Source organism: Scyliorhinus torazame, chromosome 2 (assembly GCF_047496885.1).
Source record: "Scyliorhinus torazame isolate Kashiwa2021f chromosome 2, sScyTor2.1, whole genome shotgun sequence".
NCBI classification, from domain to species: domain Eukaryota; kingdom Metazoa; phylum Chordata; class Chondrichthyes; order Carcharhiniformes; family Scyliorhinidae; genus Scyliorhinus; species Scyliorhinus torazame.
Genome location: NC_092708.1, coordinates 244569045 through 244594819, shown reverse-complemented (window position 1 = coordinate 244594819; position 25775 = coordinate 244569045). Strand labels below are relative to the sequence as shown.

General features: G+C 45.1%; 1 protein-coding gene across 4 annotated transcripts in view; it reads right to left on the bottom strand.

Moving 5' to 3' along the window:
- The window catches only part of slc8a3 (solute carrier family 8 member 3), an 818116-nt gene that overhangs the window by 236304 nt on the left and 556037 nt on the right, over positions 1-25775 (bottom strand). For 3 of the 4 annotated variants that reach the window (XM_072485824.1, XM_072485815.1, XM_072485845.1), the window contains one exon: positions 2562-2668. The exons of the other annotated variant lie outside the window; for it this stretch is intronic. In XM_072485824.1, coding sequence (XP_072341925.1) covers positions 2562-2668 — 107 coding nt within the window. The remainder of the gene's footprint in view (positions 1-2561; positions 2669-25775) is intronic. 4 annotated transcript variants of the gene reach the window in all.

Here is a 25775-nt window from a genome sequence, read left to right as displayed (position 1 = left end):
CTTGACGGTTAGTGGGAGGCGGCCTGCAGCACACCCAGATTGGTGTCACATGCCACCATTTTCTTGGTTTATTAGTAGAGCATATTAAAGCTAAATCTAGGCCTTCTTTCCCCATTTATTCAGCCTCCTTAATTATAGCACTATAGCAAATGGTGGTGTAGGAATGACAAAGTTCCAGTTATATAACCTGCCAACCTCTTTGGCTGTCAAACTCTGAGTGAAACCAATATAATCACAACTCAAGCCAATGGGAAAAGCAAAAAAAAAGTCCCCAGTTTTTCCTTGGACACCTTTGTCACTGCATTTCTGCCTGGCAAAATCCTGTTCCAGTCAGTCAGGACAGCTGACTGAGACGGAGAAGCTGCTTCTAAATTGCTGAGCAGGGTTATTACTCCGTAAGCTTAAAGAGTAATGCAGGGACTGGCCAAAGTCTTTTGAAAGGAAAAGTTAAAAAAATTCTTTATTCTTTCATAGAATGTGGACATCGGTGGCGAGGCCAGCATGTGTTAGCAGTCCCTCATCGCTTTTAAACTGAGCGGCTGGCTAGGCCATTTCAGAGGGCAGCTGAGGATCAACTACTTTGCTGTGCGTTTGGAGTCACATGTAGGCCAGTGCGGGTAAGGATGGTACACTTCCTGCCCTAAAGGGAATGAAACAAACTAGATGGTTTTTTACAATAATTGATGGTAGTTGCTATATTCTAGATTTATAAATTTGAATTTAAAGCACGCCAGCTCTCAGTTGAATCTACATCCCCAGGGCATTTGCCTGAACCTCTGCATTACTGATTCAGTGACACTACCACTATGCCACTATCTCCCCATAGATTAGACACCTTTAATGCCAGCTCACTTGCCCTGATAAGCTTATACTGGCCTGTCAAATTGCTCATGTGTGATTCGTAACTAGCTTGCTAGATCTGTTAACGGTCAACCACATTGGTGTGGGATTGGAATAAGGTATTCTTCCCAAAATTCGTGAAGCACCAATGTTTAACAGAGTTTAAAAAGAAACTTCCAGGACAAGATTTGAACTCACGTTCTCTAGATTATTAGTCCAGGCATTTGATTTATAACTGCGCTACACTATCATGTCCCTTCCAGCTGTGACTCCTAACGCCTCTTGCAAGAAGTGAAGGACATCCTTCTGCATGTGTTTAACTGGCTGACAGCTTAAGTTAGTCATGGGTCTCTCAAGACTGAGTTATTTGTGCTGGAAACTGATTGGATTTAAAAAAAATTAATTACGGGATGTGGGCGTCGCTGGTTCGGCCAGTATTTATTGCCCATCCCTAGTTTCCCTTCAGAAGGTGGTGGTGAGCTGCCTTCTTGAGTGCAGCAGAGGACAGTGTTGTAACAGTGCCATCAGAGCGCACACTCAGGCAAGTTGAAGTAAGGAGACATAGCCCATATCTGTCTGGTCCAGCATTTGGAATAAACAGTGCAGTGTAGGTTTTGTGAATTAAGGGCATCGCTCACAGAGCTGAGCACAGCCCCCCCTCATATACCTCACCAACGTAACTCTCCTTCTCAATTATTTAATCCGGAATTTGAAACTCCACAGGAACGGTGTGATGTTTTAATACTTTAAATTTGGCGGTTCAGTGCAGAGTGGAAAATTAAATTTGAACTGCCGTCCATTTTTCTTGGGATTCCTTCTTTGCTCAGCCATTTCGGACAAAGCTCGGCACAACATCGAGGGCCGAAGGGCCTGTTCTGTGCTGTACTGTTCTATGTTCTATATAGCGGAAGGAAGTCTTTCTGTTTGCAGGATCCTGCCCACTTCTTGGCATTCTATGTTTACTGAATGTATACAAGCAACATTCATGCTAGTACATCAAGGCCTTTGTACCCTCTTTACAGTACAAGGTTACCAATGGAGATGGCCTTTGCGACAACCAGTTGTGTTCCTGCCAGCAGAGGCAAAACGCACCTTCTCCAAAGAGGCTGCTTGTCTGCACCTGCCAAGACTGCAAATAGCTCTTTCTTTCTGGCTGTTGACAGCACAGCAATGCAACAACCATCGTGTTGGGCACCACAGGCCTTGCCCAACCAGCACCGAATGCCACGATTCATGACATTTGAACAATATGAATACGTGATTAAACTCTCCTGTCACCCATGCAGCACCATGCTGCTTGAAGCAGCTCAGCTATATGTTCAGCTATATTGAGGGGCCGTACTATTCAGCATGCAGGGACCCAAAGTTGGCTTGGCACCCTAACATATGCTCATGGGCCTTACTTTCCACTGGGGCGCAGAAACCTGTTAAGCTGTCGGCAACGGGAAGAGACACAGCTTCATTAAAAAAAAGGGCTCAGAGTTGGCAGGTTATTGAAGCAGTGGTGGCGGGCCAGATTGCCAGCTCACTAATATACCAAGATCAAATTGGGCAGCATGTGACAGATCTGACTGCAAGAGTGCGGCAGTGTTAAATATCTCTCAGGAATCAAGCAGTCAAACAAGACAAAGAGAGAGGGGGAGAGGGAAATAAGAGAAAGGGAATGAAGGAAGGAGAGAGGAGGGTCTTCAGCAGTGGCTCATTCTGGGCGAGTACTCCACCTTTCTGTGAACTCATATCCACCATGCGTGGGTCCGTCAGCTCAATGAAGAAACTCTTGTTTTTTTCATATTCCTCATCATCAATTATTTTGATCTGAGCTCTTTTGCTGCAAATGAAAAACAATAATGTCACAAGGGAAGGGAAAGGAAGGGGGGAGGGGGAGGAGGTGGGAGGAAAAGAATGGGTGGGGGGGAGGAGAGGTCCATGGGTGCAGTGATGGGTGAGTATCGCCAATAAGGGCAGTTCATTAGTACCCCAGAGCAGAGATTACATTGTCAGTGATGAACTGTACTATACCTGTGGACAAATAACAAACAAAACTTGGAAAGCTCCACTCTGGCGATCAGATGCATTTGGTGCATTAGTATAACCAACACAGTAAATGAGTTTGTGTAAAATTCCTCTGTCTGCTATTCTAACACAGGCCAGTTTAAAATATGTGGGTACCTTGCTGGGTTAAAATGCCGGCAAAGGAATTCACACAAACGGTTTGATGGTTTTCTCATGAACTCGCCCACAACATGAGGTCTCCTCGAGATTAAGACAAAATGCCAGTGCTATATAACACTCGTTAGTCAACACAAAGATTATTAGTGTCTCCCTCAGCACATCACTGCTGGAAAACTATAATGGAAAACTCCTCATTCAGAACTTAGTTAAACTTCCACCAGTTAAAAAAATTAAATGAAAATCCTTGAGCATAAAGTCCTCTCTCAAATTTCCACAAAGTATCTATATATATTTATTTTGAGCGTAACCTAAGAACATTAATAGGAGCTCAGGACAATGATCTCTTAGCATATAGTTAGACTTGCTTTCTAACTCTTTCTTTAATATATAATGATTATGTACGTGACGGATAACAAATGTATAGCCATTAGTAACCAAGCTGGAATTTGACTGAAAAGTTCTAATGAAGTCAGAAATCACCAGGCCTTGAGTGAATTGGCAGTATAAATATTTAATACAGTATGTACCCTGTCATCAGTTCAAGGCTATCTTATCTTGGTGTCCTGTCAGCGATCTTCGACCAATACAATAAACATGCTTCACAATGTTACCATAAGTGTTGAGCTGCTTGATGAGACTAGTGGCTTTTTATCACTCTCCATAACCCGATACACAATTTATATAGAATATGTTATATTTCTTCAAAGTGGAGTACTTTCAGAATAAATTGATCAGCAAGAGAGTTAAGGGTTACAGGGAAAGGACAGGAAAGTGGATGTAATGGATGTTGGATGCGCCACGATCCTATTGAATGGTGGAGCAGGTTCGAGGGGGCTGTTCCTATTTCTTAAGGTCTTATGGTTTTGTGATCTTAACTCGGGTGAGTAGGAACTAAGAACTGTATGCCTCGACAGGCTGAAAGGCCTCTCTCACTCCAGGTTTCATTATGGTCACGCTTCTGACGGCTACATGTGAGCCACTGCTGGCAGGTTAATGCGTTGGTACAGATGATGAAAGAGCCAGGCTCATCCGTCATGTTCCCGTGGTGGAATATCCTACTGACAGTTTGGTGTCCAAATGAGCATCCGGGTGAGGTATTCTAGCATGGCTCACACGGCTTATGTATGAAGCGAAAAGGCAGACACATTAAAGCCATTAAATCCAAATAGCTGAATTTCTGTCCTTGGATTAAAAGTACGCCAAACAACAGGATAGGCAATTCCACATCTGTATCACAAAGAACCAATAAAGCACCAGTCAACCCATTTAACATCACAAGTAATGCAAGGAATCTAAAACAACCAAACTAATATTCAACTGGTTAATTTTAATTATTGATTTTTTATTTTTTATTGATGATTTATCACTGACATAACAAAATAGATAAATCAAAATGGAACATCTTGATGGTTGAGTCAAAAATTCTCGTAACATTTAAGATGTATCCAGATATTCACTTGGGTTGCCTTAACTTCCAGGGCTATGGGCCAAGCACTGAAAAATGGGATTAGTGTAGTCAGATCTTTGCTGACCGCGTGAACTTGATGGGCCGAAAGGCCTCCTTCTGTGCTGTAAACATCCTTATTCATTGGTCAACAGCAAATTTCAACTTGGATATCTGGAGTTCCTATGGTAATGTAATGGGAATCAATATGGATTGTTTAATATTTGTGAAATCTAACATCATTCCATCTTAAAATGCAAAGTCAGGTTAGATTGCATCCAAATGTTTCTCATCGCTATAAATGCATAAAATAAGCCAATATAAAGGCTAGAGGTGGGTTGTTCACTCTTCAACACGAGGACATTAACCATAGGCCACCTTGACTGGTGATCCTGACACTTTACAAGCAATGCAGACTTAATTGGCAGGAACTGATAGCTTCTGACACCAGTGTCATGTTGTTGGCTTGCGACGACTCAAGGGGGTACAAAGTCGTCTAAGGTGCAATGTGCTAACTGTACAGTAACCTGCCAGTGGGCAATTTTTGTCCATAATTTCATTCTTTCCATTTGAGTGGGAGGATGAAGGTTATGCAATGGCCCTCTCTCTACTCTTCGTGTTCCCTCCATCCTCGGATTGCCAATTGGGCAAATTGAGCTGCAGGTAGCTTCAAACTCCTTCCCGGGTTTCAGAAGGTGTAAATTTAAACTCATTTGACATAAGACACTTAAAAACGCAGACATAAACCATCAGCGTAGACCGACAGCCTGCAGCTCATTAAGGGCACATGTGCAGATCCTGCCCTTGATCGATTAAATCCATTTTTACTCATTATTTATATTTTGAAAATAGTTATCTAAATGTCTTCCTAATTTAGAAGGAGTGTCAAATATTTTTTAAAATCTCCTTACCGATAGATATTTTAACGCACAACAGCTGCAAGTTGTGAAATGTTCAAGCACAAAAGTATGAAATTCTATCAAGAACATCCATGGGTCAAAAATCATAACAAACTACAGTTGCATCGCTTTCTCAAGCAAAAATCACATTGTGTGCCATTGCTTATGTATCATCCGCAAACTGATAATTTGAGCCACTTGGCAGGCATTGATGGAAATTAAACAGCTTGTTTCATTTTCTTCCACTTTTATGAGCATTATTCTTGTGTGAAAGTATCATTCAATTAACAATTGTTTTGTTAAAAAAAACCTTCAGAATGTTGTTGGCTATCAAATGCCCTAATTCCTGTACGTTTTACAATTGCGAGTAAAAATGCACCTCTGCCTTGTTTTTCACTACTTAGAATTGTAGAATCGTAGAATTCCTACAATGCAGAAGGAGACCATGTTGACCATTGAATCTGTACCAACCCTTTGAAAGAGTACTCACCCAAGCCCACTCCCCCGCCCCATCTCAATAACCCTAACCTACATAACTTTGGACACCAAGGGCAAATTAATATAGTCAATCCACCTAACCTGCACATGTTTGGACTGTGGGAGGAAACTGGAGCACCCAGAGGAAATCCATGCAGGCATGGGACGAATGCGCAAACTCCACACACAGTTACTTGAGTAGCTGCATTGTGCTCTTAAGGTATTGAGTTTTTGACTGAATTTTGAAAATGGGGTGAAATTCTCCCCAAACGGCGTGATGTCCGCCGACTGGCGCCCAAAACGGCGCCAATCAGACGGGCATCGCACCGCCCCAAAGGTGCGGAATGCTCCGCATCTTTGGGAGCCGAGCCCCAACATTGAGGGGCTAGGCCGGCGCCGGAGGGATTTCCGCCCCGCCAGCTGGCGGAAACGGCCTTTGTTGCCCCGCCAGCTGGCGCGGAAATGGCATGTCGGGGCGGCGCATGCGCGGGAGCGTCAGCGGCCGCTGACAGTTTCCCGCGCATGCGCAGTGGGGAGAGTCTCTTCCGCCTCCGCCATGGTGGAGACCGTTGCAGAGGCGGAAGGGAAAGAGTGCCCCCACGGCTCAGGCCCACCCGCGGATCGGTGGGCCCCGATCGCGGGCCAGGCCACCGTGGGGGCACCCCCCGGGGTCATATCGCCCAGCGCCCCCCCCCCCCAGGACCCCGGAGCCCGCCCACGCCGCCTTGTCCCACCGGTAAATAGGTACTCTAATTTACGCCGGCGGGACAGCCAATTTATCGGCGGGACTTCAGCCCATCCGAACTGGAGAATCCAGCGGGGGGGCCCGCCAACCGGCGCGGCCCGATTCCCGCCCCCGCCGAATATCCGGTACCGGAGACTTCGGCAACCGGCGGGGGCGGGATTCACGGCGGCCAACGGCCATTCTCCGACCCGGCGGGGGGTCGGAGAATGACGCCCCAGGTGTTGACTGGTTAATACCGAAATCCTGAAAATAAAAAGACCCCTTGTTTTAGGCCCTTCCTTTACCCAGTTTGGCAAAAAATATTTTCATGGGGAAAGAAAATGATGGATTATTTTCAGTCGGCTAGAAATTGGTAGGAGTGGGGGGGTGGGAGTGCAGTGTAGGGTCGTAGGCTACCCCATTTTTTGAATCTTATCCAATCACGTTACCCATACAACAACAGGTTTGATGATTCAGACCAATCTAATGGAGGAAGGATATAAGATAACACCACACATGATCCAAGTTCTATATCCCAGATTGCTTTGCAAAGTATAGGTCAAGGATGTGAAGGAATCTGTCAGTATTGGGAGGGTGAACAACATTTACAACCATAGAAAGACCCATCTTGGTCCCCAGCAGAGAAAAACATCCCCAGAGCATCTTCATCACAGTGTGATGTGATAAATGTTCGCTAACCTCACTTCACAAACTGGCCAGGATTTAATGGGGTTTCACAGAGCATGCTGGGAGGTGTGTGTGTGTGGGGGGGGCGGGGGGGGATAAAAATCAGCTTGGAGGGTGGGGATTGACATGCTCATCGCCTTGCTGTTGGCATTTTACCCACAGGATCCCCCACCCACTCTGGCAGCAAGGACCATCCTTCAGAAACACCCAACTACCCTAACCAGTGAACCCCCTCCACCCACCAACATTGCACCGGGGTCTGCCTTTCTGAACCGTATGAGCCTGACCCCACTCACATAAGTTCCAGGAACTATTTCCGCCTCATTGCCGGCCCTATGACTGGCCAAGAAGTCCATGGGTCTGTACATCACTGCTCAAAGGGTTGGTACCCCGATACCAGGCAGTTAATTGCCTGCTGCTTGTAAAATCAGGTTGAGAGCTTCCAGAAACAGCCAAGGTGGGGTTGTCCCTGACTTTTTATCATTATTTGTGGCACAGGATGTATGACTTTCGGCAAGAAATATGATGGTGATATGTGCAAGAATATTTTAATGCAGCAAGCGGTAAGGATCTGGATCCAATTGTCCACAATTAAGGGCAATGGAAGTAGGAGATCTGCTCCCAGGTTTTATCCTGGAATAAACAATGATTTGAAAAGGAAATTATGGAACATGCTAGGGCCGTGGGGAGGTATGGAACTGACTGGACTGCTCTGTGGGGGTCTGGCACAGAATGGCCTCCTCCTGCGCTGTAGATGACTCTATGGCCAACACCACCAATACCCCCCACCCCACCCCCGCCGGTAAAATCCTGGCCAGTGTTTGGCAACAAGCACAAAGTCAGTTATTCGCCAAATGCTTCCTGATAAAGATCCTGCCTTGGGAACAGTTTGCTTTTTAAAAAGGTTATTTTTCATGAGAGAGTTGATGGGGAAGCTGTGGGAAATTAGTGTGGGTAGCTTCAACCAACCATTAAGTGATGGCGTGATGAATATAGATAAAAGGAGAAAACAAAATAAACAATTCAAAAACGATGCCCCCGCCCAGTTTACAAACGTTGCACATTAATTTCCATCGAAGGATTTCAGTGCTGGAGACAAACCATGTTGTTACTTACAGTTGCTACCCACTGGAACGGTTTTATTGTCTGAAAGCTGAAATCTGGAGATTAACCCACTTCTTTTTATTAAACTGGAGCCTATGATCTCACAGCAGGGGCTTATTGAACGACAAAATGGCAGAGCTGGGGGAAATCATATAAAGAAAATAGGAAGATAAATGCACAGAGGGGTCAGGGATAATGAATAACTGAATAAAAGTTAATGTATGGCGACATCATAAATATGGATTTCCTCTGTTCACTATTTCTACCCTTTTCTGCACTTCATGAATGCCCTCATAAATATATCGACGGTGTTGCTGCACAAAATCAGAAGGCTTGCTCTCCCCTCTCCCATTGTTAGCTATTATTGATCACTTCATTATTCCTGACAATCCTGCAAATTTATCTTCTGAACCTACTACTGGGACGGTCCACGTGTTAGCATGTGTGAGGTAAGCAGGAGATCTGCTCCCAGGTTTTATCCTGGAATAAACAATATGCTCATTTTCCTCATTAAGCCCATCCTTTCCCACTTCCCCAGGGTAGTGGATTTCAGTCGTTGCCTTCCAGATATCAGGTATGTAACATATTTGAAAGCAGGGCTGGAGAGAGAAATCATGGGCCCTGGAGCTTGTCCTGTTTCCAGGTCTATTATTCCCATGGCCCACCCCCTTTAACCTTTCCGCTCACATCCTTCGGGTCCCTAGAATTGGAAACAATAGTGACGGTAGGGTTGAACTGTTTTACATAGGCTTAGCAAAATGTCTTGGCTTTTGTTCTCTATGCTTCTATTTGGAAAGCCCATCGAAAGCTCAGATTTCAGTACGATATATTTTACAACCACAGCTTTGTCAGACAACTACAGACAACTTGTTCATTCATATTATGCAGCCAGCTCTGCTTCTTTGAACCTGGCCCAATGCAATATCCGGACAGCAACAACCAAAAAGCATAAACCTCACAAGCACAGCAAACACCAATCCTGTGCACAAATAAGAATATCTTGAGCTAACAGTGATGTTTGGTGCATGACTAAGTCTAAAGATGTGCAGCTTAGGTGGATTAGCCATGCTAAATTGCTGCCTTAGTGTCCAGGGATGTGCTGGTTAGATTACGGGGTTACGTGTATAGGGTGGAATGGATTGGTGCAGACTCGATGAACTGAAGGACCTCCTTCTGCACTGTCGGGATTCTATGACTCCTGGTTTCATCTAGAAGTTTAACAATGGCAAAGCCTTCCAGTAAATTAGCACCAACATATTCACCTGCAAGCATGTGTTATTTCTGTCCATACAAGTGGGCTTTGTAAACAGAAAGCTTACACTTTGCACTGAGTTATAAATATTTTCTAATCTTAAATTGAAACTAATTACACCAACAATTGCCTAACATGGAACATATTATAGGGAACAAAGTATTACAGATATTGGGAATCTGAAATATAAACAAAAAAGTTGGAAATACTTAGCAGACCAGCATCTGTAGAGGGAGAAACAGGGGCAATCATTCAGGTCCATGAACTTCACTAGTTCTACAACACCAGGTTAAAGTCCAACGAGTTTGTTTCAAATCACTAGCTTTTGGAGCACTGCTCCTTCCTCAGGTAGATTCACCTGAGGAAGGAACAGTGCTCCGAAAGCTAGTGATTTGAAACAAACCTGTTGGACTTTAACCTGGTGTTGTAAGACTCTTATTGTGCTCACCCCAGTCCATCGCCGGCATCTTCACATCTTCACTAGTTCTGGTGAACATAGAACATACAGTGCATCGAGTCTGCACCAACCCACTTAAGCCCTCACTTCCACCCTATCCCTGTAACCCAATAACCCCTTCTAACCTTTTTGGACACGAAGGGCAATTTATCATGGCCAATCCACCTAACATGCACATCTTTGGACTGTGGGAGGAAACCGGAGCACCCGGAGGAAACCCACGCAGACACGGGGAGAATTTGCAGATGACACTAAAGTCGGTGGAGTTGTGGACAGTGTGGAAGGATGTGACAAGTTACAGAGGGACATAGATAAGCTGCAGCTGAGAGGTGGCAAATGGAGTTTAATGCAGAAAAGTGTGAGGTGATTCATTTTTGGAAGGAATAACAGGAAGACAGAGTACTGGGCTAATGGTAAGATTCTTGGCAGTGTGGATGAGCAGAGAGATCTCGGTGTCCATGTACATAGATCCCTGAAAGCTGCCACTCAGGTTGAGAGGGTTGTTAAGAGGGCGTACGGTGTGTTAGCTTTTATTGGTAGAGGGATTGGGTTTCGGAGCCATGAGGTCATGTTGCAGCTGTACAAAACTCTAGTGCGGCCGCATTTGGAGTATTGCGTGCAATTCTGGTCGCCGCATTATAGGAAGGATGTGAAAGCATTGGAAAGGGTGCAGAGGAGATTTACCAGAATGTTGCCTGGTATGGAAGAAAGATCTTATGAGGAAAGGCTGAGGGACTTGAGGCTGTTTTCGTTAGAGAGAAGAAGGTTAAGAGGTGACTTAATTGAGGCATACAAGATGATCAGAGGATTGGATAGGGCGGACAGTGAGAACCTTTTTCCTCGGATGGTAATGTCTAGCACGAGGGGACATAGCTTTAAATTGAGGGGCGATAGATATAAGACAGATGTCAGAGGTAGGTTCTTTACTCAGAGAGTAGTAAGGGTGTGGAATGTCCTGCGTGCAACAGTAGTGGACTCGCCAACACTAAGGGTATTCAAATGGTCATTGGATAGACATATGGACGATAAGGGAATCGTGTAGATAGGCTTTAGAGTGGTTTCACATGTCGGCGCAACATCGAGGGCTGAAGGGCCTGTACTGCGCTGTAATGTTCTATGTTCTATGTTCTAACCTGCAGCCTCCGCACAGACAGTGGCCCCAAGACGGGAATCGCACCTGGGACCCTGGCGCTGTGAAGCCACAGTGCTATCCACTTGTGCTACCGTGCATGAAGGGTCACTGGCCAGTGTGCTACCCAATGTGTTCAACATTTCCAGCACCTCCTATTTCTACTGGGGCAAAAATAACCTCCTTTTTCCAGCCCCCCAAAAAACAATTGGACTTCTTGTGAGCCAATCATTCCTCTTCAGTAGGAAACCCAGCAGCAGCTGTCGGAGATCTGGGAGTGGATTATTCACTATCCATCGCAGGTAGTGGGGTTCCTGATCTGGCAGAGAATTGAGCATGAGGCTAAAACCGCCGATCCTGTTAAGATGCTCCTATCCCCCGACGGCGGCAGTGAGCTACATACACCGCTCTGGCAGGAAGATGCAAATGGGTCATTTGCACTCATTTGCATCCGATTGACAGGCTGGAAGCCCGATTATCCACCCCCCATGATGCTCCGACCCTCTCGATCATGATTCACAGGGACGTGGATTGGTGCAAGTATTGTGAAGCGTGGCCCTGATGGAGTGGGCCCCACGTTGGGTCAAGTGGTTAAGTGTGGAATGTAGGTGCCCATAAAGTCCTTCAGAGGGCACCCCTTCCCCATAACATAAATTCTGGCCTCCCAGCCTTCCCCAGCACCCCCATTAGACCACTATCAGAGAACCCCCATCAGACCGCCAATAGAGACCTTCTCGCCATCAGAACCCCAATTAAAGACCCCTGCCTGAAAGTTGAAGAGCAGTCCTGGCAATAAGTTGAAAAGTCACTGCATTTTCACTTATCCTTTCCTAACATCTGCTGTCTCAGACAGATATGTTCAGCTGCTATTACAGGTGCCAGAGGCTTCCTGGAAAGCCCTGTACATTTCAAAGGGCTTGAAATCCCTTGGCAGCCTTTGAAATGCAGATCTTCCATTCGATTTCACACAGTAATACATTGCATTCTATGGTGATTGACAGATTTATTACTCCAGAGACAGCTACTTTGTGGATTTGTCATTGATCTTTCCCTTCATGCTTGAATGCATCTCCATTACCCTGCTTTGATGCTAACCACAGTGTTTACAACCACTCTTGCTATGATTGATAGCCTCTCGCTACGTCAAAGGCTGCTAAGTGCTTCCTGCTATGAAAAAAAGGAAATCAAAGCACTTGATGGACTCGAGGGAGGAGAGGTCAGAAAGTCAAGAGTCTTGTGGGGGTACACTAAACATAGAGCCACCAGGTGCTTTACCTGACAATGCTCTCCAGGAGCCTCCAGCTGGTTCTGAAGAAAGCAGCGCCCAAGAACATCTCAAAAGAAGGTTGAGGTAACCATGGGGTAAGAAAGAAAGCCTTTTGGAGGGGTTCTTTTCATTAATGTGCAGAATTGCCACAGCTTCCAACTTTACCAATATAACTCAAAATCAGCCCTACAACATCATACTGCTCATTGTGTTTCATGGGCCAATCATACTCACCCAGTTTGAGAGCCAGGGCTTATACTACCTATTTAATCTGGTGTCAAAACCACAGCATGTCCAATCAGGAACAGGATGTTTGCAACAGGTAATATAAAAATAATTGACAAAATAATTGCACAAGGATCTGGGATAGCAGAATCAGGCTCCCTATTCCCTTCCCAAACATGCAGGTGGCGGACTATTCGTTTTCCCATTAGTGACTCAGTGTTTCTCTGACGGCCATTATGGCTGTGTTCGTCTGCATCAGCCCCCTGCTGTGAGACCCACATTGAGTAAACAACACAAGGCATTAGTCAGAGCTACCTGTGACTCAATGCAACATTCTGTCATTGATACGTTACCACTGTAGCCGTGAGTTATGTGCTGCGCACATTGACTTTATTTGCGCTTCTCTTGTTGATAAATACTGTTGCCTGAAACTAAAAGATTTATAAGGTATATGCATTGATCTCACAAACACGCACACACACACTGGTTCCTTTGTCACTTGTACTTGTTGCGTATTATCTCCCACCTAATATGTGTTTGCTTGAGTCAGTACACACTGATTATTTCTATTTCTGTCAAATGTTCATTATAGTTCAGGAGGGGGGCGGGATTAATAAACAGCAGTAGACTATTTTCTCAGCACCTGGGATCTGGATTTGAATCCATTCTCAGACAGATGGAGTAAAGCTCCTTTTTCGCTCAGCTGGCTGTAAAAGCATACAATGTTAAACTCAGAAATCAATCGAAGCCTGGAAAAGCTGGCATAGATTTATGATATGTTGTTATCTAGAATTTTTCAAAGCTGAAACAGATCATTCGGTCCAATTGGTCTATACCAGCATTTATGTTCCACATGAGCCTCTTCCCATCTTGTTTTATTGCAACCTTATCAACAAATGCTTCCCTTTCTTTCTCCTTCATAGGATCCTAAGAACATGAGAAGTCAGAACCGGAGACTATTCAGCCCTTTGACCCTCCTCTGAACATACGAGTTAGGAGCAGGAGTAGGCCAATCAGCTCCTCAAGCCTGCGCCACCATTTAAAAGATCATGCTGATCTGATTGAAGCCTCCTACCTATCCCCGATAATGTTTCACCCACTTGTTAATCAATAATCTGTCTAACTCTGCCTTCAAAATATTCAAAGACTCTGCCTCCACTGTCTTTTGAGGAAGAGAGTTCCAAAGACTCATTACCCTCTGACAGAAAACAATTATCCCCATCTACGTTTTTAAACAGTGGCCCCTGGTTCTAGATTCTCGCACAAAAGGAGACATCTTCTTCACATTCACCCTGGCAATACCCCTCACGATCTTAAAGGCCCGCTACTCACTAAGATCATGGTTGATCTCATCTTTGACCTCATCACCACTCTTCTGCATACCCAACTCCTCCCGCGCCACTCCCCCACCCCCATCCCGCCAAAGAAAAACCTTTTTTCCATCAAAGATCTGTCCATCTCAGCCTTGAATCTCAGCCGCCATTGCTCTTTGGGGGAGAGAATTCAAAAGGCCAATGGCCCTCAGAGAAAAAAATTCTTCCTCATCTCCAACCTAGATGGAAGACCTCTTATTTCTAAACTGTGTCCCCTTGTTTTAGACTCCCCAGAAAAAAAAGCAGCCTCGCAGTATCAATCCTGTCAAGTCCCCTCAGAATCTTTCATCTTTCAATAAGATCACCTCTAAACTTCAATGTGTATCGGCCTAACCTATTCAACCTTTCCTCATATGACAGTACTTAACTTCATATTTTTAACTTTATTTCCCTTAAAGGCCATTCTCTTTTTTTTAATTCATGGGATATGAGCATTTTTTGCATTTACTGTGCATCCTAAATTGCTCTTGAGAAGGTGGTGGTAAGCCATCTTCCTGAACCACTTCTATCCATGTGCTGCTTGGGAGGGAGTTCCAAGACTTTGACCCAGCGACAGTGGAGGAACAGTGATATATTCCATCACAATCCTGACTTGTGCCTTGTAGATGGTGGACAAGCGTTGGGGGAGTGTGGAGATGAGTGACTCACCACAGAATTCCCAACCTCTGACCGGTTTTTGTAGGCTTGGTATTTATATGGCCAGTCCAGTTAGGATTCTGGGCAATGGCAACCACCAACCAACCCCCCGGGATGTTGATGAAGTTTTGCTGAACTTTTATAAAACTCTAGTTAGGCTACAACTAGAGTATTACATCCAGTTCTGGTCATCACACTTAAGGAAGAATGTGAGGGTCTTTGAGAGGTTGAAGAGGAGATTTGTTAGTATGGTTCCAGGAATGAGGGATTTTAGCTACAAAGTTAAATCAGAGAAGCTGGGGTTGTTTTCCTTGGAGCAAAGGAGATGAGGAGAGATTTGATAGAGGTGTGCATGATTCTGGCAGTTTTGGATATGATAGACAAAAAACCGTGTCCATTATCTGGTGATGCAAAGACTAGGGAACACAGGGGGGATGTGAGGAATAACTTTTTCTTTACACAGCTATGTCTGTAGCACCCTTTCCTCTGAGTCAGAAGGCTTTAAGTTCAACATCATTGAAGGAGTGCTGCACTGTCAGAGATGCCTTCCTTTGGATGAGATCTCTAAGATGGGTGCCTAAGAGTCCAAGGCACTATTTTAAAGAAGAGAAGCAAGGTTAATACTAATGCCCTGGCCAATATTTACTCCTCAATCAACATCACTGAAACAGATTATCTGGTCACATTGCTGTTTGTGTGGGTTCCTGCTGTGCACAAAATGGATGCAGTGTTTCCTACATTACAAAAGTGAACAGGCTTCAGAAGCATTTCATTGGCTGTATGCAAAGTAAAATGAAGCTGTGGATTGCAATACAAATGCAAGTCTTTCTTCCCCCTCTTCCAAAACGCAACACATTGCACTTTTATTGAAATTCACTAGCCATTTAAATGCCCTTTCTGCGATTTTGTTGTGCTGATTATCTAGTAGGGTGAAGGGCTTCCCATAGCATAAGTTGCAGGTTTTATCATGGTTAACAGAAATAGTTCCACAGCGTAAGGTTGAGATGGTTAGAGGCTCAATAGTAACGACAGTGGGTGATGAACAGAATGGCCCAACTTGGAGGATCAGTAGGAATGCTCTGTACACCATTCACTACGTCACTACATTTCTTCAATCTTTATATGTTTGCATATGAGTGCACCATCAGCATAAGATCACTCTAATGGATAATACTGCTAATCCAATTCTCATCTAAATTCCTGTCCTGAGTTCCAGATGTATAATATATTGTGAAAAAGATTAATCAAACCATGCTCCCAACCTTCAAACCACCCCCCTGATGTTATTGTTTTGGAGATTTCTCATAAAACTGATGCATTGCACCGACGCAATATTGAACCGTTTTATTGAGCCACTGCACAGGGAGCAACCAATCTTATTCTGCTTGTAATGTTGGATAATAAAGACGCAAACAAAATTAACAATGCTAGCAGGAGTCAGATGGAACCCCGAGCTGCTGAGCGCATTGTGACATTCCCAAAATGGAAGTAATCTGATTAGGTGCTTCAGTCAATGAATATGGATCTTGTCATCCAAACACGAGCAACGTTAACCCGATCACTGAAATGCGCTGACAACCTCTTTCCGGCTGTTTGATTACAAAAAGCCCTGATCTGTGCTTGGGTACTAGCAGCCCCTGTCCAGTTGTATGAGTTGAGCAAATGAAATCATACTGGCCAGCACCTAGCCACTACGTCATCCTTCCTCTCACTCATACATGTCCAGATGTCACAACACAGAGACAGGCCAATCAGCTCATCCTGACGGGATTGGTTTTTATCCTCCGCAACAAGTAGCATTTTCCTTAGAACCGTTTTTATTCATTCACTTAAACAATCTCACCTTGAATGCTGACGTGTTTTCTGCCTCAAGCGCTACACCAAGAAGTGAATTCTTATGCTGGTGTCTCTTCTCAGCCTGTTATAATTAATCTTCTCTCTGTGGCCCCTCATTATTTATCCCCAACCTACCATACTGCAAACACACTTCCATCTATGCTGTCCCACCTCTCACATTTGTAAACACTCCCATCCCAATTGACACGTAATCTGCTTTAAACAAACTCTTTACACTTTGATGATGCCCCGCATTGTGAGCCTTGACCCTTCATATAGATTCCTCAATAGATCAAAAATGAAATCTTCTTCAGAGGCTATTGCACTGTATCTGAAGTTAACCAAAGGTTTGATTCATTTTTCAGTTTTCTCCTCTCATGGGACATGATTGAAAACCCACACAAGTGCATTGCCTCATCTGTGACCTTCTGTAGTTTATTTCTCCCCGAGGCCTTACTGTTTCACCACTATTTTATTGAAGTCATCAAATGTTGACAGTTCCTTCTCCTTACTAAGTCAACTGCAAATGTCTTGGATGGTTTATTGGGAATTTGTGAAAGGACTTGGTGATCTATGAAAATGGAAACTGCCTTTTCGACTTGCAGCAAGCTCAAGGGCTTCATGGAGACACATGATTGAAGGGAGTGTCAGTGAAAGGAGCCTTCAAATAGTCAGTAAATATTGACTAATCTACAAAGTTATATTGTTAACAGGTGAATGTCAGTCAACAACCTTCCTTCTCTGAATCATAAGGGTGCATTTCGAATTAGCTCAAGACACTCAGTGGTAGAGTATATGGAACCTACTTTATTAATATCTAGTGTCGGTGATCGGCCCAACTAGACACTGGGTGGCTTTCAGTTCTGGATCTATCTTTTGAGGCCTCTCAGGTACCATTGTAAACTGCATGCTCCTTTAGGCACCATATTTTGCCTAAATCAAAGATACATGCTACTGATAAGACTTTATAGAAAGATAGAAAATAGGAGAAGGAGGAGGCCATTCTGTCCTTCGAGCCTACTCTGCCATTCATGATGATCATGGCTGATTATCCAACTCAGTAGCCTAATCCTGTCTTCCTCCTTTGACCCCTTTGATATAGTACAGCAAAAGTGACAAATTATATCAAACTGAACTGGAATGACTGCTTGGAGGGTGTTTGTTTTTCCTTCTGGTAGTAATACATGAGCTGTTTGCGAACAAAATTCAATTCACCCTCGCACATGCTTGTAATGCAACAAAACTAACATCTAGACCTGGGAACTTCATTCCTGATGCCCAAGATGAGGAAACAATCGAGCAATCTGTTGGGAGATTGTCCTTAGGTATCCCTGCCGACTCTGCATTCAGTATGATAAATGGTGTCTAAGCCGGATGGTGAAATATGAAACAATACACAAATCCTTTTCTTCATTGTTCCTTTATTTACAGAATGTAACATTACATTTGTCTATCTTCCATTTACAACCCAATGTTCCAGCAGTCCCTCTTTACATGTGCTCCAGATAATTGATTAATCAATAGCCTTGACAATACAATTGACATAAAATTAACAAGTATCCATTTCCATCATTTCTTCATTCCCACAGCCTCACATATGAGGCTGTGCCTATGCATTCCCTCTCAGAAATGGAACAAAGATGAGGAACACCTGGGACCCATGATGGAGACATTGGCCCAAATTTTGCTGTCAAATTAATGGAAAAACTCATGGTGCGCACAGCTATTTATGGATGAATGTTATAGCAACTTCAAGCAAGGAGCAGATGTGCAGCTAAATGTGAATATCCAAAAGGCTAAGTATTCTTTTAATGGCATGTTAAATGTTAGTTACTGCCAACCAACTTCACTGGAACTGAAAATGAACTCTTCCAAGTGTAGAGTCTCATTCCTTGGGTTTTTTTAATTTTGGGGAGAGATTTTAAAAATGTAACATTTTAAAAGTTTTTGTTCATTCTTTCTGTCTTTTCTCTCTCTACATCTAGGGCGGGATTCTCCTTTCCGGGGACTAAGTCCCCACGCCGACGGGACTGGCCAAAAACGGACAGCCGCTCAGCCCATCGGGGCCTGGAGAATTGCCAGGGGGGCCGCAGCCAACGGCCCCCAACCGGCGTGGCGTGAATGGCGTGAACCCCGCCCGAAAACCGGCACCGGAGAATATGGCAGCCGTCGTGGGGGCGGGATTCGCCCCGGGGATTCTCCGACCCGGCAGGGAGTCGGAAAATCCCGCTGCTAATCTTTCTTTCCCTCAATTTATTTCCCTTTCTGAACCTGAACCGGCATTGAATTCAGTCTCTTAATTCACTCTCCTCCTCTGTCCTTACACTGCATTTGTTCCAAACTTTCCAGCGCATTGGGTAAAGAGGCACACAGTTGCACACTCTGTTCCCTCAGACGCTAAAGGCCAGGGTCATTTCCTCCTCGGTGTGGCAATCAGTGTTGGATTGCCACTCAGTACCCACTTACCTGTGTTAAATTTCTTCAGTCTCTATCTCGCCCAACCTTCCTGGTTCAGGCCGAGTGAGATTCAGGCAGTGCAGCATGTCCCTGGTTCCAGTGGCCGAGTCCAAAAGAAGCAGAGTGAAGGAGGACACACCCGTATTTTTGCAGCACAAGCTGTTGTGAAGCGGGTGAGTTTAAAGGTCCCATTGAAAATAACAGGGAAAAGCTGAGTGCCTAAGGTAAGTGGGTAGGATTTTGAGGTTGGGGGCTTTCAGACACTGAGGGGGTTGGATATCTTGGGGTCAAACAAAAGAGAGGAGGTGGGTGGGCGGACATCCAGAGGGTTGGGTTAAGACATCGGGAGGGGTAAGGGGGTCAAACATCGGCGGGGTGAGGTCAGCCATGGGGAAGTGGGGTTTGGATAAAAGGAAAGAGTGGGGGTAAGACATCAGGCGGGTTGGTGGTGGTAGGTCAGGTTAGATTGTGGGGGGGGGTCAGATCTTGTGGTGTAGGGTTCATATCAGGTTGGGGGTGAGGGGGATGAGCCAAGCCGGGTTGGGTTTGGAGGGGGTAACCCGTACCGGCATGGGGTCAGGAGTGTGGGCAGCAGTTCCGTGCAGGGGACCGGTCTGGGTATTTAAAGTAGTTACACTGAAGTTAAAAGTTGTTTCATGAGTGAAACACTGGCAGAACGATCCGAAGTTAGGGGTTTAAATCACTTTGTCAGATTGGTCTCAGCGCCATTGTCTGAGAGAAGTTAGCACTTCTGGATAATTACCATGTAAACTCTTACCTGGGAAGTCGCGAGAGGCATTCCCCAGTGAATCTTTGGGGTACTCCCTAAATCCGGCACCAGGGAGCCAGGAAGTCACAGGCCCCCTCACTGTTCTGTTATAAACGCATACTTTCAGCAACTTTGTGGGAAACAATGCTTTGAGCTGAAAGATGCTGGGTGGAGTCTCATTAACAGCAGATGCCTTCAGATGCTCTGTCATAACAAAGATAGCTCATTGCTGATGTTTCTTCGGGAACGATCTCCTTGAAAGTTTTTGTCAATGGTGATTTGGCATCGCCTCCCACTCTAAAAGTCAGGGTGAGGAGGTAAGTTCCAAGTTTACCCCAGCTTGAGCAGGAATGAAACCACGCTGTTGGCATTATTCCAAACCGCACACCAGCCATCTGACCACTGGGCTAACTAGCCCCCACTGTATGAGTTACTAATTATTAATTGGATGTCTGGAGACAGGAATTGTGCAACTTGGGTCCCTCATCTGCTCTGTCAGTTTGATTTCTTGGGGGAGATCATGGGTGAGATTTTCCAACCTTCGTGTTGTGTGTTTCTTGGCAGCGGGAGGCAGCACGCCATTCACTGGTGGGGGGGGATTCTCTGTTCCCACCGCTGACAATGTGATTTCCCATTGAAGCTAGCAGGAAACCCATGGTGCGGGTGTGCTGTTGGCAGGACCAGATAATCCCATCACCAGCAAATGGACAGAGAATTCGGGCCATGTCTAATGAATTTGATTGACGAGGAGGTACCTAGGTGTGGAGGTGAGGGCAGTGCAGTTGACGTAACATGGACTCCAGTCAGGCTTTTGACAAAGTCTCGCTTGGGAGACTGATCAAGAAGGTAAGAGCCCATGGGATCCAGGACAATTTGTCAAATTGTATCCAGAATTGGCTTTGTGGCAGCAAGCAGAGGGTGATAGTCGAAGGTTGTTTTTGTGACTGGGAAGCCTGTGTTCAGTGGTATACCTCCACAATCGGTGCTGGGTTCCTTGCTGTTTGCAGTGTACACCAATGATCTAGAAGTGAAAGTAGGAGGTACGATCAGTAAGTTTGCAGATGACACAAAAATTGGTGGTGTGGTCACTAGCGAGGAGGAAGCCTTAGGTTACAGAATCATATAGCTGGTCTGGTCACTGGGCAGAACAGCGGCAAATGGAATTTAACCCTGAAAAGTGTGAGGTGAGGCCTAACAAGGCAATGGAATACACAATGAACGGTAGGATGCTGGGAAGGGTAGAGCACCAGAGAGAACTTGGGTGTAAGTCCATAGATCCCTGAAGGCAGCATGGTGGGTAGATAACTTAGTTAAAAAGATATAAGGGATACTTGCCTTTATTAGCCAAGGCATAGAATATAGTGCAGGGAGGTGATGATGGAGCTGTATAAAACGCTCATTAGGCCACAGCTAGAGTTTGCAGTTCTGGTTGCTACACTATAGGAGAGATGTGGTTGCACTAGAGAGGGTGTAGAGGAGATTCACCATGATGTTGCCTGAACTGGAGCATCTCAGCTATGAAGAGAGGCTGGTTAGGCTCAGGTTGTTTTCCTGAGAGCAGAGAAAGCTGAGGTGTACAAAATATGAACGACATAGGTAGGGTCAATAAGAAGGAACCTTTCCCCTCAGTAGAAGGATCAATAACCAGGGGATATAGAATTAAGGTAAGGGGCAGGAAATTTAGGGGGATTTGAGGAAAAACTTTTTCACCTAGAGGGTGGTGGGAATCTGGAACTCGCTGCCTGAAAGGTTGATAGAGGTGGAAACGCTCACAACATTTAAGAAGCATTTAGATGAGCACTTGAAACACCACAGCATACAAGGCTATGGATCAAGTTCTGGAAAATGGGATGAGAATAGATAGGTACCTGATGGCTGGCACAGACACAATGGGCCAAAGGGCCTCTTTTTGTGCTGCAAAACTCTATGGCCAAACCTTCCGGCATTCCCGCTGGCAGGATCTTCCAATCTCGCTAATGTTGCATCCCCGCCGCATGTTTCCCGGTGGCAAAAGGTGAATTCAACAGTAAACCCTGTTGACAACAGCAGGACGGAAGATCTCACCTCTGGCCAATGGTGGGCCACGTCAGTAGGTTGTGTGGAAAATTCCACCCTGTGGCTCGATGACTAATTCTGTTCTCAGCTTAAAATAATGTGTAGTATGCGTCCCTGATGATGCAGTTCAACTACAGAGCACGCCTCTATTCCCAATCAAATCCCAAACCCATTTCTACACTCAGCTAATTTACACAAAATCTAACAGACAGCCTGGGTTACTGTAGAATAGCAGAGTTGGAACCTTTGCCTCAGAGTCTGTGCAGGTCATTCATACATGGCTTCCCAAATTAATGGCACACCAACTATAACCATTGTTCTATCAGTGAAAGTGGCAGTTTTAAGATGAACAGCTTCTTAACCCTGAAGCAATTTAGAAACACTACCCTGAACAGTCTAGGGCCATGCTTTTTTGACCCCCACTAGGGCCGAGACTGGAGGCGGGCCAAAACAAAAAATGACCCCCACTGACTGGTGTGCGGGTCTTCAGCTTCACCCCACCACCAGGCCATTTGTGTCAAGACAGGATCGAGGACTCATAGGGCTACCTGACCGCACACAGTGGGTAGCCAATCTGGTTTGTTATGAATCTAACTGATTGCAAATAAAAGTGGACAACTGGAATTTTCCAATTGGCCTCCACGTTCTGGCGGGTAGTGGGGATCGGTTTAGGTGTCTGGCAGCAGATCGGGATCCAGTACTCGCAGGCAGGCCTAGAGGCTGTTCCCACCTGCCAAGGCGCTGGTGCTGCCATTAGCTGCCATGTAGAGTAGTTCCCCCACCCCCCCCCCAGCTCTTCACAGTGGTGGCCTGGTGGCTAAATTTATTTTTGAGATAAAGTTCGAGAAAGGGTGTCTCCATTTTGAAGCTCCCGCTCTCTTATTTGGTTTTTGAAGCCCGCTGCTCCTCTCAAGCTGAAAGACTTCTGATTTGCCTTCCAGTTTCAAAAGCCTGCTTACCACCCTTAATTGGATGCAAATCTGTCTCCTGGTAAGTAATTTAATATCCCGGGGAAAACCACCCACAACAGGACCCGAAAACCCTGGGGGGAAAATATAGCTCTTGGAAAACTAAACTGGGTGTCTGGTTACAGGCATAAGCGTTACGGACACCCGGTCAGCTCTTAACAGTGGCTAAGAGACTGGATCAAATGCCATAACATTTTTTGTGTTATAATACGATGCAGAAACATCGATTCATTCCAGGAGTGATAATCTAAGAAATAGGGCTTTCTTATTTTATAAACAAACTTTATTAAAACAAAAGAAAAGAAAACAATATTTAAACTTTTACTTCAGTTCTAACACTAACAGATTACATGCAGTTTCTTAACCTTAACACACTCGTTTCCATTGACCAACACTTTACATGAACATGCAGCTCTCGTTCCACTTACACAAACAGGCAAAGGCAATACTTTAACAAAGCAATTTTTCTTCTGTTAGAGTCATTTTGTTCAAAACCCTTTTCCAAAGCCTGCCTCTGTGGCAACTTGCATGACCTCTCTCGTCATTTTCCACAGTCCTTTCCTCTAATTGTTCAGAACAGCATTCTTTCTCTCCCTCTCTCCCTCTAAGCTCCGCTCACTCCACAAACAAAGGTTCTCCCCTGAGGTGGCCAGACCTGAATCCATTATCGTTATCTTGGCTGTCTAATTTCTACTCCCATTGCTACAAAAGAACAGAGTTAAAGGGCAGCACGGTGGTGCAGTGGTTAGCATTGCTGCCTCATGAGATCCCAGGTTCGATCCCAGCTCTGGGTCACTGATGTGTGGAGTTTGCACATTCTCCATGTGCTGGTGTGGGTTTCGTCTCCACAATCCAAAGATGCGCAGGATAGGTGGATTGGCCACACTAAATTGCCCCATAATTGGAAGAAAATGAATTGGGTACTCTAAATTTATTTTTAAAAAGTTATTCCATTCATATGCAACTAACCTTCCATAGATGGAAAAATAGGTTATCAGACTCTGTGATGGGATAATGACTGGTCAAACAATGTTATCCCGAATGACAATGGATCTTGACTGGATCATCCTGGCTGAACCTGGGTTCTGTATATTCCCACTAATGAGATTAGGTCTGAATGGGACAAAGTAACTCAGGCTGAGTCTATACATCTGACTCTGCTGCTGGTCTTTTCCTTCAGTCTGTTTCACCCCTCAATTGCCTAGTACATCTTGGACCCCATTTCTGGATCCACGGTCCTAATATCACCCTATCATGACATAAGGTTATCAGATCCTGGCTGCACTGATTCTCTGCCACATGGTTCTCTCTTTGGGTAGAGCTAACATTGGAAAGTGGCAGCCTTCCCAACCTGGGATAGGTATCGCCGATACATGAGGAAGCTTTGGACATACTATCAGTGCCACTTGCGTGCCACCTGGGTGTATCGCCATACAAACATCCTCTGGGAAGCAGGACAGGCCTCTGTCAGAACGCCGAATACCTGCCTTCAGCGGTGTGCTCTCTATTCCCAGCTTGCAAAGCCAAAGTTTCAAAGATGCCCTGAAAGCCTATTTGAAGAAGGCTGGCTTTGGCCTCAACAGCTGGGAAGAGAGTGCACTGGGGCTCCCAGAATGACGAGCCATGCTTCACCAAGGTGTTCAAGTTGTTGTTGGTTTTGTAGCAGGGTGGATGATTCAGGCGAAAGACATAAGACCAAGAAGAAAGCTTAAGAAGGTGCTAAATCCCTCATCAACCATGGATTGACCAATTGAATGACTAGTGACTGGCTGCCAATGTGGATTTTGGATATGTATTCCCCCTTTAATGCTGTTTCTCTCTTAGCCTTTTACTTTCTCTTTTCCACCTCCTTCATCATGCATTGACCTCACCCCCCTCCTACAGCCTCTCTTTCTTTTGCTCCTCCTTTTTGATGTGTTGGGTATGCCGGGTCTGCGAGGACTGCGTTTACTGCAGCAGTGAGAGAGACAGGCTTCCAACACTTGAAGAAATGCAACTCGATTTTATTGAACTCTTAACTATCTACATACTTTAACTGTGGGTTGACACAATGCTGACTTGACTGGAGACCTGAGGCTAACCTGACCAGACTATCTTACTACCACATGGTGTATGTTCTAGTTGCTGCTCACGGGCTCTGACTGTCTCAGAGGCTGGATCCCAAGAGAGCGGGAAAACTAGTGCCCTCTGGCTTTATAGTGGTCGTGTCCTGTCTGGTGATTGGCTGCTGTGTTCTGTGTGTTCACTGGTCATCCTGTGTGTCAATCACTGCCTGTCTGTGCACCATCATATACCTGTGTGTATATTATGACACTTCTCTCTCTCTCTCTCTCTACTCACCCTCTCCTTGCTCGAAAACGCAATGGCAAGGACTCTCCTCGCTCCAAGAAACCACCATTTGTTTGCCTACTGGTGGAATGCAGCAGATACAGGTATTGCACTGACCCATACCAACCCTTCACACTTGATTTCTCCTTCACTCACAACTAAAGAAAACACAACTAAAGAATGGACGAAAGCAATGCATCAGCCCCACACATACCAGGCGGAAATGGTGTATGCCTGTCAGCTGTGGCTGACCTTTAAGTCAGGACATTGTGGGTTCAAACTCCACTCCAGAGACTTCCGCACAAGATTTAAACTGACACTTCAGAGCAGCACTGATTCATCACAGTCAGAGTGCCATCATTTGTATGAGCCATTAAAGTATCTCCTCAGGAGGGTACAAAAATCCCATGGCACTTTTTCGGAAAATAAGAGTGACGCGTGTCATGGCCAATATTTGTTCCTCACCCAACACCGAGAGCAATTTTTAAAAAATGTATTATTTCACGGGACGTGAACATCACTGGCAAGGTCAGCATTTATTGTCCATCCCTAATTGTGGTGAGTTACTGTTTGAAGAGCTACATGTCGTCCATGTAGTGTAGGTACACATACCCAGTGCTGTTAGGAGGGAAGTTCCAGGATATTGACTCAGCGACAGTGAAGAAATGGGGTATCT